General features: G+C 40.1%; 1 protein-coding gene across 5 annotated transcripts in view; it reads left to right on the forward strand.

Moving 5' to 3' along the window:
* Window positions 1-14,045, forward strand: part of ZFYVE26 (zinc finger FYVE-type containing 26) — a 50,498-nt gene that overhangs the window by 31,346 nt on the left and 5,107 nt on the right. For 2 of the 5 annotated variants that reach the window (XM_005479914.4, XM_026793407.2), the window contains exons 28-40: window positions 513-682; window positions 1,972-2,000; window positions 4,066-4,187; window positions 4,275-4,495; window positions 5,096-5,243; window positions 6,398-6,607; window positions 7,223-7,438; window positions 9,400-9,597; window positions 9,897-10,099; window positions 10,964-11,105; window positions 11,665-11,724; window positions 12,972-13,154; window positions 13,960-14,004. In XM_005479914.4, coding sequence (XP_005479971.2) covers window positions 513-682; window positions 1,972-2,000; window positions 4,066-4,187; window positions 4,275-4,495; window positions 5,096-5,243; window positions 6,398-6,607; window positions 7,223-7,438; window positions 9,400-9,597; window positions 9,897-10,099; window positions 10,964-11,105; window positions 11,665-11,724; window positions 12,972-13,154; window positions 13,960-14,004 — 1,947 coding nt within the window. The remainder of the gene's footprint in view (window positions 1-512; window positions 683-1,971; window positions 2,001-4,065; window positions 4,188-4,274; window positions 4,496-5,095; window positions 5,244-6,397; window positions 6,608-7,222; window positions 7,439-9,399; window positions 9,598-9,896; window positions 10,100-10,963; window positions 11,106-11,664; window positions 11,725-12,971; window positions 13,155-13,959; window positions 14,005-14,045) is intronic. The other 3 variants (XM_014266922.3, XM_026793408.2, XM_026793412.2) reach the window with 3 other exon arrangements.

Below are 14,045 nucleotides of genomic sequence, written 5' to 3' on the forward strand. Positions count from 1 at the left end.
TAAATACTATCGTTTCACAGAGTATTCGAGAACTGCATGGGTGCTCTAAGGGAGAACATTAATTTTTAGTTTTGCAGGTGTGCTGGCAGTCTGCTATCTTCTGCTGCTTAGAAACAGTAGTTTTCTCAAAAGTGTATCTGCTGCTTTTAAATTTGGAAATTTCTTCAATGGCATTAGGAAAAACAGTCTAGAGCTTTTACCTTTTCCAGGACATGATCTAATTAGCTTTGTGATCAAAACTGGGATAATTTAAGTAATGGAAAGCCCAAGGCTGCTGCAAATGTATTTTAAATACTGGCCTCTGGGTTTGGGGTTTGATTTTTTTCTTTGGTATGCTTTCTTCAAAAAGAAATTTTAACAGGGAGAATCAATCACTGTATAAATCTGAAAGCTTTGTCCTTCATAGTGTTTTCTCTCTTCAGATGGAATAAGTTAACTCATGAGTAGAGAGAGACCAGGAGGGGACTTCAGTAAGTTCTCTTTGTGGCTCATCCATGACCTCTTGTGCTCAGTTTAACAGGCGCCATCACTGCAGGCGCTGTGGCAGGCTGGTCTGCAGCTCTTGCTCTACCAAGAAAATGGAAATAGAAGCTTGCAGAGAAAATCTGTCTCGTGTGTGTGATCAATGCTATAGCTACTGCAACAGAGAAAACGTGCCTGGCTCGGTGCAAGACACAAGCACGTAAGTCCTGTCCTAGTTCTCCTCAGTTTTCAGCAGAGTGCAGGAATGGAATGAGAGAGACATAAGCCTTTGGATTTATCTGGGTGATGTAACATCAGCCATTTGGCCTCCAGCGGTTGGGATTTTCAGGTTTGGTAGGTGTGGGAATGTTCCTTATGCTTCACTTTTCTTTTCACGTTGGATAGAACATTGGAGGGCCAGGCAACAAATTCTTTAGTTCTTTAAGTATCAATAATTCTTTGAGTATCAATTAATCACTCACCTAAGAATTGAATGCTTTGATGCAAAACATAGCACAAATTGCTACAGTGTGACTAAGTTCCTTGCAGTATACTCAATTTCTGGATTGATATTGCATGTTGACTAGCTTTGCTGAACATATCAGTGTTTCCATAATCCCTTGATTATGGCTCCCTGAACCCTGGGAGTTAAAAAGCAAGTTTCTGATTAGGTAGGCTTTGAAACTGCTTTTAATAAAAGGGACAGCTGTGATGACAGATTTTCATAATGTGGTTGCTTTCACCTGAGAATTGGACTGAAATTCATTGTGCGTACACAGGCTAGCTGGTGAAAAGTTCAGCTGAAAAGAGTTTTACTCTCTGTGACCTTGAGCAGGCTTGATAGGGTCACAGAGAGTAAGATTTCCAGCCATGCTTTCATTTCCCCTTTTCCTATCGAGCCTGCGGATAGCAGTATCTATTATGGCAGTATCAGCAGGCTTCCTAGAAAATGAGCGAATCTGTGCAGCTCTGAAGAGGAACCTGCAGTCACTTGCAGCTGAACAGATTGTGTCAGAATGTTGCTTACATTGCTAGATTAGGCTAGCAGCACTCAACACTGTGCTTGAATGCCACCTGCCAGGTTTGAATTAATTCTCTGGGTTTTTTTAATACTCACCCTGTTTGTATATCAAACCCAACTAAATCTTAAGGGCAGTGACTTGGATACCAAAGACTTGATTTTAGCTCTGGCATGTCCTGATACTGGGCAGTTCTTGTTCTGTGTCTGCTTTTTTATGATGTGGGCAACAGTGCTGTTCCCACAGAAGGTCATAAGAGCCAATTACTTAGTGCAGTTGAAATACAGCAATACAAAGGCAGAATATTAGATTTCCAAGCAGCAGGATTAGAGGCAGGGCAGTGTGTTGGAAAGGACAGGTAGGGATATGTGTTGGATTTTTACAGAGCAGTGGTCTGAGGAGGGTAGCCATATTGATGTCTGCCTTCAAAGCATGTTTCCCCCAATGTGCTGGAGTAGGCATGATGGTTCTTTCTGTCATTTCATTACAGCAGAAAAGAAGATCAGGACCAAGAGGAAGGTAAGGAATGGGATAATGTTGAACCTCAGCTTTTTAAAGTGCCTAATCAGCAGTTAGATACTGGAAACTGATACACCTAGTTGCAGCTAAAGGGTGATGAAAATTTCAATTACAAAATATCACTGAAGGTTTTTGCATGTGCGGGCTGAAATTGAGCATTTCAAACTTCTGTGAATGGAAATTGAGATTTAGGAGAGCTATCTGAGCCAATATTGAATGCGTTGGATGGGTGTTATAGAAAGGAACTGAAAAAGAGTTGGAGAACGCACTTTTCATTCTAGAAACAGTGAGAGGCAATGGTGTGAGTAGGAATTAATCAGCTCACTACAGAGCAGTGCTGAGGGATCCTCTTTTTATTAACCATGACAGTACAATTCTGAGTAGCACTGCAGTGTGCTGGGGGGTTTTTTACCCCGTGCTGCCAAGAGGTAGCACAGCATGAAGCCTCTCTCGTGGGTCTGGTTGTGTCCTGAGTTCCATCTCCTGTATTGATTGTGTGAAAATAGTAATTGCATTTTGGTGCCTCAGTTTCCAAATCTAATATCTTAAGCTTTAGGAATAATAGCAACATTTAATTGACTTTTTCTCTGCTATTTTTCCTCAGGAGGTATTTACTGGTTTTGGTGTTTTGGGTGATTGCAAAATTTTCGTACACTGATGTGAAATTCTGTCAGAACAAGACACAGTTAGTTGAAGTGCTTGTAACAGTAGCATGAAACACGGTGCAAAATTTGCATTTGTGTAATAACAAAGCAAATAATATTTTTTCTTATTTGTTCCTTTTTAAAGTATGATGAGCTATTTGAGAATTTTTTCCCCTGCTGATGGAAATTTGCTTTACTGCTACCTTTGTTTCAAGACTGAAACAGCTGAAATGTAGCTTTTGTGTGGCATTGTTGCACATCACTGGGCCTATGTCATCTATTCAATAAGAGTGGATAAGAACAATATGAAAATCCTCAGATTTAAGAGGGAAGAGTTTTATTTTGCTTTTCTAAATTATCTAGGGGGACTGTGAAGAAGGCTTATCAAATATTTTCTAGCCTAGTTTATTTGTGCCAATTCAGTTTCCAGTTCAACTTGGAAAAGTGCGGGGGCGGGGGGTGTTGGGTTTTGCTTTATTTTAGTTGCTTTGGGTTTTTTTAAATTCACCCTACAGTTTTAGAGTCACTCAACACTCTAAAAAGGGATGTGAACTAAATGAGTACGTTTTGAGACTTTCTAAATTTTTTTCCCAGAGAAAGCTGATCCGGGGAAAGAGTAGCAAATTATCATTATTCTCCATTTCTTGGCATTGCGAGATTGGCCATTGTGTTTTTGGAATCAAAAACTTGATCATGAAGTTGAGGGCTTGTGTGCTGTCAGCTACACCCGGATGACAGGCAGTATTTCATTTATAACTCTTCTGGGTTAAAGTTTCAAAAAATGTATTTCCTTAATCTGGAGGAAAGAAAACTACTTTTCACAGAAATTATATTTCTTGAATAATTTGATCAGAACTCCAGTTTTCTGCAGTGCTATTTTATTAGAAAATTTAACATTAGGAGTTAGGTCTTCTTAAAATCATTTGGCCTAAAGCTCATGGACTCCATGGGCAAATCACCTGAATTTTGAAAAGAACATAGAGGTGGTTAAGTCAATCTACCCTTTCTTTTACAACTGTTTTTTATTTTCCCCTTCAAGCTGAAACCCACAGCTCTCATATTTCCAGTTCCTTCCTGCTCAGAAATATTTAATAAATTGCCTAAGGGGAGGCTAAAGAGGGAAGGCTGCTGTTCTTGATGCCCAGTAGCATAAGAGTTAAAAAATAATTTGAAAATATGTTACTGGAACCAGTTTTTGGTAACAGTGACAGTAAGTTTAGGTATGATGTGGCAGCCTGCTGAGGGAAGGAAATGTTTCTGTGGTGTGTGCTGGACATGTGATTCTGGCAGGAAGTGGCACAGTGAGAGGACTACAGATGACTATTTTTTGAGAGATAGGAATGTTCTGCATTATGTGTCCTTAGCTGGGTTTGTTGCTTCTTGTGCAATGATTTTACCTGGTGTTTTATTTTTTGCTGTAGAAACTTCTAATAATGAATATTCCACAGTGGTACGAATACCCAAGGCAACTGATCTTGAATGGATTTTTTCCCTGAATGAGGAGGAGAATGAAATTGTACGCAGAGAATTTTATTATGAGCAGGTGAGGTCATGAGAGAGTCCAATATAAGCAGTTCACTGGAGAGCTACCTCAATACCTATATTTGCCTGTCTTTCCTCAAATTGTCAGGCTCCCAGCTCTTCCTTGTGTATTGCCATCCTTAGCCTGCACAGTGACAGCATAGTGTGTGGCCACCAACTGATAGAACACTGCTGCAAGTTGTCCCAAGGGCTCACTAATCCTGAGGTGGATGCTGGACTCCTCATGGACATCATGAAACAATTGCTCTTCAGTGCTAAAATGATGTTTGTAAAAGCTGGAAGGAGCCAGGACCTAGCTCTCTGTGACAGGTGACTCTAATCAGATATTCACTAGGATATATTGTGGTACTGTCAAGAGCATTATCTTTTTTTCATTGAGGAGTGGAGGTGGAAGGGTTACTTTGTGTTTGTACTGTGGACCAGTCTAAATGAGAATTTCATAATGCAGGAATTATGGGAAAGTTCTTATAGGAGAAGTTCAAGTAATATCACTTCTTAACAATTACTGAGAGAATTCTCTGACTAGGAAGAAATTATTCACAAAGATGGGTACATATCTTTCTTATGCTATTGTGTATCTGCTTTCAATCTGTGTTTTAATACAGGATTTTAAACCTGTGCTTCCTGAGAATGAACATTTTACATTTCTTCACGTTTTGTCCTACAGAGCTTGAGGTGGCAGGTGTGATAGATGAATTTCACATGTTTTGCTGGCATCTTCAGTCTGTGTGTTACACTGAACATGGCAAAGAAAGTCCAAACAATAACAAACACTCTGAAGGGATTGTATGATGGCTAGAGAAACATGGTGTACTGGTGATTAGAAACCACTGTCCTAAGAGTTGTCTCTGCATAACGTTCTTCAATGTACAGTAATGGTGAGAGTGCATGTGTTTGTTTAACCTCTAGCTACATCAGCAAAGTGGATGTGTTGAATATTTTGGTTGCTGCTGCCTACCGTCCAGTGCCATCTTTGGATCAGATCCTTCTCCCAGCAGCAGTAACAAGATTGAGAAATCAGCTTTTGGAAGCAGAGTACTATCAACTAGCTATAGAGGTAACACCAGTGGAGGGATGTCAGTGTTAATTCTTCTGTAGTGGCTTTTGTTTTCCTCCCTTCTGACTTAAGGTGGATGTGATGTGGGAAATGGACAATATTTAAACAGTTACAAACTCAGATTAAGTTACTAAACATGGAAGAAATAATTTTCTGAAGAATGGAAAAAATTTCTGAGACAGAAAAGTCCTGCTGTGGAGCAACTGCAGAAGGGAAGGATAAGCAGCTTTGTTTTCTGGTAGAGTTAAGACTGGAATGGACTAACTGCAAGGAAGTCATTAAATGGGGGAATCTTGCAGCCAGTAGAAGGGGTGAGACACCCTCTGTGGCAGGACTTTATCTGAAGCTTGAATGTTAGATTCTATTTGTCTGTAATCTGACAGCAGACACTGGTAAGGCAATGATTTCCAAGTAAATGGTTTCCCAACCATTTACTTGGAAATCAGCAATGTTGGCAAATCCATACCTCAGAGCTCATCTCGTGTGCTTTATCAGCATCTAATCCTGCTCCCAGGATTTTGTAAGCCTCTCTTTTTTGGCATTGCACTGTGTTAAATACAGGATTATGATACTACAAATAGTATTAAGATTTGTTAAGCAGTAATAAACAGCAAAAATAGATGACCTATTTGAATAGAAATAGTTCTTGTTTAAAAGCAGCTAAAAGAGCTTTAGGTCTACTAAAGAAAATCAGGAGCAAATTTTATCAGCAAAGTTGTGTGAAATAAAAAATATCTTGGCAGTTCATGAAGCCAAGATATTCTGTTACATTTTGCCTTCTGTTGCCTTTTTTAAAACCACAAATTTGATGAATTCTGCTCTGTAAAAATCACCTGCTTTAGAAAAGCTGATGTGAAAATGTCCTGGTTTAGAACTCACAACTGAAATTTCCCAGATAAACAGTAGTTTAAACTTATACAATTTTAAAAAGTTCACATTTGTAGATCATGGGTGTTTTGGTAGTTGGCTTTTTGTGGCAGTAATATGGAAATTATCAACATGGGGTTTTTGGATGGTTTTTCAGTTGTTTGTTTTTAATGGGAAATGTGCTCTAGGATGGGAAAGGTCAGAATCACAGACTGTGTGATAAGCCATTTTTCCTATTTGCTGTACTGAGGCTGTGTTGTAATATTAACAAATGATTTTGAATTTAGGTTTCTACAAAATCTGGATTGGATCCAGGTGGAGCATGGCATGCCTGGGGCATGGCTTGCCTTAAAGCTGGAAATTTGACTTCAGCAAGAGAGAAGTTTAACCGATGTTTAAAGCCACCCATGGATCTAAACCAGCTGAACCATGGTTCAAGGCTGGTCCAGGATGTGATACAGTACCTGGAGTCCACAGTGAAGCCTGTACTCATCACAGTAAGAATCTTAAGAAGTTATGGTTTAGTATACATCTTACAGGAATGCATGTTACAATAGCAGATGATAGGGTGTTTATTTTCCTTCTTTATCATGATTGTGTATTGCAAACTGAATATTGCTGAGAAATTTGTTAGCTCTTTCATCACAGTGAAGTGGTGCTTGAGAAATCATACATTTTATAGCAATTTGGGATATACCTTGTGGAGGGAAAATAAGTTGTACTGGATAATGTACTATTCCTACAGTCTAAGGAAGGTAAACTCTATTCCAGCAGTATTTTGTGATGCTGCAGTGATGCAATTTTCTACTGAAACTCTGTTAACTTTATAAAAGTTCAAAGACTTTAAAATGCTTTCCCACTCCTCTTATCAAAAACCACTACTACATGGTTTGGAATTCTGTTTAGGTACCAAAAAAATTACTTTTTGTACTAAATAACTGCAGAATCATGATGATGAAAGACCAAGTACATATTTTAGGACAAAAAAAAGCCTCTTTGAACTGGGTTGTTGAACAGCATAACAGAAATGCTTCAGGGCTGAGGGACAAGACCTACCTGAGAAGATTTTTTCTTGCTGATCACCTGTCATTGGTTCTCTGTGTTAATGGTAGGATGATGATTACTTTGCCACTTTGAGGGAGCTTGAGGCAACACTGAGAACAAGAAGTCTGTCTCTGGAGGTGATGTGTGAGGGGAAGATTCAACACAACAGCTATTACCAGGAGTGCTTGTTCTATTTACACAGTTACGGCACCAATCTGGCAATAATAAGCTTTTACATGAGGCATGACTGTATGAGAGAAGCACTGCTTCACTTGTTAAATAAGGTGAGTAGTTCAATTTTCATCACCAAAACGGAAATTTGAAAAACAGCAGTGAGCATCATGCAGTGTTCGGGTGGCTTTCTGCACAGGAGTTTGCCGAGGTCCTGAAATGCTGTTATAGAAACTATCCAGTGACTGACAGGAATTCAGTGAGACAGAAGAGCAACACTGATCCTTGCAGGTCTGAAAAGAGCATGCAGTTTTGGTTCTTTTTATAGAGGTCCTGCATCAAGAGCTCTTTGTCTTTTTTTTCTGCAAAGTTGAAAATGTGGGACTATTGTCATAGAGTTCAGAAGAGAGAAGGAAAATTTTGAATTCCAGAGTGCAGATAACATTAGACACTACTCCCTATCCCGTGCCTCTGTCTCGTGGTATTGTTTGTTGAATCAGATCACCCATGTTTGCACTTCTGTAACCATTAGGAGTATAAGGGAATACAGAGGACAGAAGTGTAGAGGACCCAAAATGTGGTTTCCAGCTCTCCCTTAAGGAAATTGCATAATAGAAGAGGACTTAAGTATCTCTGGAATAAACAGTTCTCTTGTGCTAAACTACAATTACATCTAGAAATTATTCCAGGTTCTAACCAAAACATTAAGGGTGCTTCTTAGGAGATGTGAATCCATTATATCTCACCAGCTTGTGAGAGTGTGGTGTTTCCTTTTCTAAGTTGCTGTGCTTGTGTTTGAATTACTGATTATTTTTTTATTATTTGAAATAACTCTTACTGAGAATATGCAACTTGAAACACCAACTTCCATTGTCTTTATCTGGTTATGAGGTTTGTTAATAGAAAATTAAGTTGCCTTATCTGCTCTGCTTTTTCACTGTACCACCGGTCATTCTAACATCTTACAGTCGTCTGCATATTGAATTACCTTTTTAAATTTATCCTTTACATCAGTTTAAATCTGCTTTTAAAGAAAAGTTGCATATTTTTACAATGTAGGTGAGATAATTTAACCTCTTAAGCAGCAGACTTGGAAAATACTCTAGACAGACAATTTGATGTGGAAGTTATGGACAAGGAACTGGTAGTAATCATACAAACCAGAGAGGAGGGTTGGTTCCCCTAAAGCTGTAAGGTACTAAACTTCTGACTAAATATTTTGCAATTGCTGTTTGGAGACATTTTATGTGTACAGACTTTGCCACTTGTATCTTACTCTGAGATTAAAAAAAAATTCAAAAATTTCATATCAAGCCTTTAAAACATTTGTGGTGGCCCTGATGACACATATTAATGTTACTGTGGAAAGAAGCACATGTGAAGCTGCACTTGCAAGACCACAGTCAAGAGGTCAGGGGGAGTAAATATCCCTTCAGGTCACTGCTTGTGAGGTTTCATCTGAGCAGCTGTGCTCGGTCCTGGGTTCCCATGTACACAACAGACACTGTGGAAGTGAAGCAAGTCTAATTGAAGGCCACCAGAGCATCTAGGGGCCTGAAACACCTGATATTTGAGGAGAGTGATGGAGCTAGGTTTTTCCTGCTGGAAGAAAAGGCAAGAGAAGATCTGTGTGTGCTGTTTTCAGCTAGCAAGTGGGTGATTATGGCAAAAATAGAGCCATGTTTATCTCCTGTGTGCCCAGTAAAAGGTAAGAGACAGTGGACACAATTGGGAGCAAGGGAAATTCCAATTGGATATAAAGAAAAAGGCTTGGAGTTTGTTTGTGGGGGGCGGTTTTTATGCCTGTATTTGGACACAGAACCAGGGCCACAGGGAGGTTGTTGAATCACTCTGCTTTGTCATGCTCAGAACTTGACTGGACAGGTCTAGAGCAGCATGACCTAACTTGGAAGTCATTCTTTGAGTGGGGTTTTGAACAAAATAACCCCCAGAAATCCCTTCCAGTGTCAATTATTTATTAATTTTATTATCTCTGTCACTTAATATGCCTTTATATTACATAAGGAAAATAAACTACAGTGGCTTTGCTTCAAGCAACTTTCTGTTTGTGTAGGAATCCCCATCAGAACTGTTTATTGAAGGGATCTTCATTCCAAGTTATGAAAGTGGAAAGCTGCATATGTTGGAGAACTTGTTGGAAACCATTGATCCAGGATTGGAAAGCTGGGGAGTCTATTTGATTGCAGCCTGCAAATACTTGCAAAGAAAGAACTATTACCATATTCTGTATGAACTGCAACAGTTCATGAAGGTAAGTTGAGGGACAGTGCCATCTCTTTCAATGAAATGCTGAATACCATCACACTTTTGGTTATTTGCTTTGGTCCAAACCTGCATGCTGGATAAGTATATTTTTGCTTCTTTACAATCTTAGAAAACATAGAAGGGCCTGAGCCTTACTAAAGCTGACGTGACCCATGTCATGGTACTGGCACATTGTATGAAAGAAAGCAGAGCTCTGCCTGCTCTGTGTGAGCCCCTCTGTGTAGACAGTGATCTCTGAAGGTGGGGTCCTGTGCTCCCTCTTAGTGCTGAGTGCGTTTCTTCCAGGATCACGTCCGTGCTGCCATGACCTGCATTAGATTTTTCACTCATGGAGCAAAGTCTTACACTGAACTTGGAGGAAAACAGATGTGGCTTCTAAAGATCAAGGACCATCTCAAAGTCTATCTGCAGGAGGTCTCAAGAAGTTCAGGAAGGAAAAAAATGGCATTCACTTTTCGGAAGAAAATGTCTGCTACAGATGTGTCAAGGTATTTATAAACAAGAAGCTAAGTTTTAGGAGAAGTGAAATTCAGGCTTTAGACTTTGGGGCTTTTATTAGTTTCATTTAAGTTGCCTTTAGCTGACACTTACTGGTTGTCCTTGACCCAAAACTGCTTTTATGTAGTTACAAGTGTAGGATTCCCATCACTTTTTCTCCCAAAAATCCAAACCAGGAGATGGGCAGTTGTTTCTACTAAAAATCTGTATGTGTATCAGACTACCCTCCTTCAGTTTAAACAACCAAACAGGAGCCCTACAATGTACAGAAAATTATACATCTTTCCACAAGCTGTTTTTCTTTCTTTTTCTCTTCCTTTCCTCTCCAAAAAGCAAGCGGCTTTGTAGTGCTTCACTGTCTGCTGGGGTTAACTCAAAACACTGCACTATGTACAAGTTATAGGTGCCAGAAATAACTGGTTTTCTGTATTCAAAAGTCAAAGTGTAAATTTAGCCTGATCTCTCTTGTACTTGGGGTTTTATATCTTGGTTTTCTTAGGGGCTTTTTTCTTTCTTTCTTTTAGTCTAGACTCTTAACTTAAACTGGAGGGGCGTGTGTGTGATGAGGTGAAAAAGGAGGAACAGATATTTATTTGGGGATTCAGTTTCTCTGGCTCACTTCTTTGAAATAATGTGAATAATTGCTCATCTTCAGCTTGTGATGTATGTTAAATGCACAGATCTGAAAAGTAATATTGCTGCAGACTTGTACAATGAACAAAGTCAAAAAGCAACTAAAATAATTTTTCATAAGTATGTCTTCTTTTGAAAGATATTGAAGAAATTAGTTCATATAAATAATAATTGACACTTTCTCTACTACAAAATGAAGTCAGAATTTTTTCACTATCTAGGCACATCAATACAGTTGATCTGCAGATGGAAGTAACAAAATTCCTGCATCAGTGTGAGAGCTCAGGAGCCTCTCAAATGACAGACTCCTCCTTACCCACACTCTTTGGAAACAATAACATGAAAATGGATGTTGCTTGCAAGGTACTAATTGCTATTTTAAACACAGCTCTATTTTTCCTTAACAATACTAACTTGTAATGCAGGTTGAAGCATTTGATCGTTGAAGCAGTTTTTTGCATTTTTTGGGCAGGTTACTTACGATGAATGCAACCCATCATTTATGAAAAAATAATGTTTTTCCTCAGAGTAGCAGAGAACATGTGAGAACTTGTTCTCATGAGGAGCTCATCTCCTCAAAGTTCAAATTTTCATGGGCAGAGCATCCAAAATACAAATAGTAGTATTTCTTTTGTCTGTGCACCCCATTATATTTGCAAGTGAGGCAAATAATTCAGTAATTTTAACCATTCTTAAGTTTGGCTCATCTCCATCTGTAAATTGCCTAATGTCCCTTAGGGAAGCAGTGTGTGACAATAGACCCTATAATTTGCTGTACTTCTTGGGGTGGTGCTGTTTTCTGTTAAGTAATGCATTTTATTTTTGCCTCTGGGCAAAGGCTGGATTTGAGTTAATGTTATTTAACCGTACATAGTGAAAAAGGAATGTGCATTCTCAGACTTGTCTATGCCTCTCTTTTCAGGTCATATTGGAAGGCAAAAACATTGAGGAGGGGTTTGGGATTGCATTTAGAGTTCTTCAGGTATGGAAAAACTTGATATAACAAGCAATATTAATGCAAAGTAACTCCTGAAAGCAGCAATTATTTAAACAAAAGCCTTTGCCCCCACCCCCAAATGTATTTTAATCCCCTCAAAAGCAAAACTTTTTAAGAAAAAAGTCACAAGTTTAAGTCTTACATGTCCATGTATTTGTGGAAGCTTGATAATGAAATTAAGATGCTGTTTCTGCAGGACATTTCCAGAGTAATTGGATCCTACAAAGGAGTGAAGTACAGCTTTTCCTTTGCTGTGCACCTCGTTCAGTGCCTGAACTCTGGCAAGCCACAGTCACAGATGTGTGTAGAGACCTCTCACGTGGTGCCTCTCTGCAGTTCATGACAGTCATGCAGAGACAGTGAATAAATAAGGCCAGGGCTCGCTCTGTTCTGTTCTCCTGATTTGAGAGCAAAATTAATTAACTGGGAACTTTGGCTGGGGACCTCTCATTCCTCATGTCTGGGTAGAAATTGAATGATTATCAGTCAGCATAGCTCATGAGCCTCTAAACTCTTCTGAGTGTTTCTCATCCATATCATCCCAGACAGTAGAGCAGGGCACTTTTGGACAGAGGTGGCACACTGAAAGAGTATTTATGAATGTGGCAGGCCCTGCTCCTTCTTTCAGGTCAGGATGTACAAGACAGAACTCCTGTTTGCAGGGAGATGGAGAGCCTTAGAAAAACAGCACTTCTAAGCAGCAGCAGCCACTGCCTCCAGTAAAAGTGGAGCAGTGAGTCTGGTTGCCTATCACTTCCATTTTCATCCTTTTTTTTTCTTTATTTACTCATTGCAGGATCAGTTCACAGCTTTTATCATCTCTTCCCTCATGGTCAATTGCCTCCTGTTTGGGGTATTCAAAGGGTGGCTGTTGGTGGGGAGGCTGGAGAAATATACTGGGAATGTGCTAAGTGAGGGAGAGGTGGGTAGGGATCTAGGAAAGAGCTTTTGCCAGAAGAAATAAAACTGATTTTTTGCCACTCCTGAAAAGAAGGCAGTAACAGCACTCTTGTTCTTGAGTGATTTTTACAAGTCTGGTTATAAAAAAACCTTTAAGTCGACCTGGAGCAGTGGTGAGTGGAAAACCAGAGGCTCCCAAAACAGCTTTGAGTTTTTGGAGCGTGGTGTGGTATTTTGTCCTTAGGAGAGACTGTCTCAGTTGTGTAGACTCCCTCTGAGCAAACCTGCTGAGAACATTCACTGTGTTGCTCTGATGTTCCAACTACCTCTAGGACTTCCAGCTGGAGGCTACAGAAGTGTACAGCAGAGTGGCCAAGCAGCTGGTGAAGCAGCAGAAATACAGTGAGATCCAGCAGCTCCTGAAGTGTGTCAATGAGTCTGGAGTGGCAGCAAAAAATGATGGGGATAACATTATCCTAAACTGTCTGAATGAGTTCAGAAACATTCCTGCTGAGGTAATTCTGTCCTGCATTGTGTCTCTTTCAAAGTAAAAAGGATATAGACCATACAGGCTGCAGGGAAGTCTGGTGCCTCTATGCTCTTTCAGTGAGTCCTTCAGATGCTCTGGCTCCTTGCTGTGGGCATAGCTGCAGGGTGGGAGTGCATGGCTTGCCTTGTACAGGATACTCTGAGAGGAAGCCATAAGTGGCTGTAGCACTCTCCTACCCAGCACTTCCCAGATGGATACCTGTGGGGGGCACAGAACATTTGCTTCACAAGGTCCTGTCAAATGCTGCAGAAGTGTTCCCTTCAGTGAGGCCTCCCTGGCTAACACAGAGGAAACTCCTGCCTCCATAGGAACGAATTTTGTGGTTCCCTTTGCCTGCCACAGTGTTTTTTCCATCCCAGTGAAGGAAGGAGATGCACTCTGCTAGTTCTATTAATCAGATTAGGGGATGCTGTCCACTCTTTGGGTCAGGGTGGGCCATGGGGTAATCCCTGCTGGGATGGGGGGAACCTGCAAATTCATTTCATGCAACACAAGCATGAAACTCATAGCATTCTCATGAGACTCATAGCATTCTCTAGGGATACCCCCCAGAGATGGCAGGCAGGAAAAGCTGTGAGGAAGGGGAAGACTTGGAATTTGTATTTTTTTGTATTTTCTTCATCTGCAGCTCTTGCAGCTGGGACAGTCTAAGCACCTGCTGTCATCTCAGCAGCCCTGCCTGTCCACAGGGGTTTGATCCCTGATGGGGTAAAGTTTTTCAGACTAGTATCACTTTAAATGTGAACACCTTTTCCCTTCTTTGGATACAGGATCTCGATAATCTGATTCAGGATATGGACAGTGATGAAAACAAGGTAAGTAAAGTAGCAAGAGCTAAACAGCCCAGTCTTGGTCT

This window comes from Zonotrichia albicollis, chromosome 6 (genome assembly GCF_047830755.1).
Source record: "Zonotrichia albicollis isolate bZonAlb1 chromosome 6, bZonAlb1.hap1, whole genome shotgun sequence".
NCBI classification, from domain to species: Eukaryota; Metazoa; Chordata; class Aves; order Passeriformes; family Passerellidae; genus Zonotrichia; species Zonotrichia albicollis.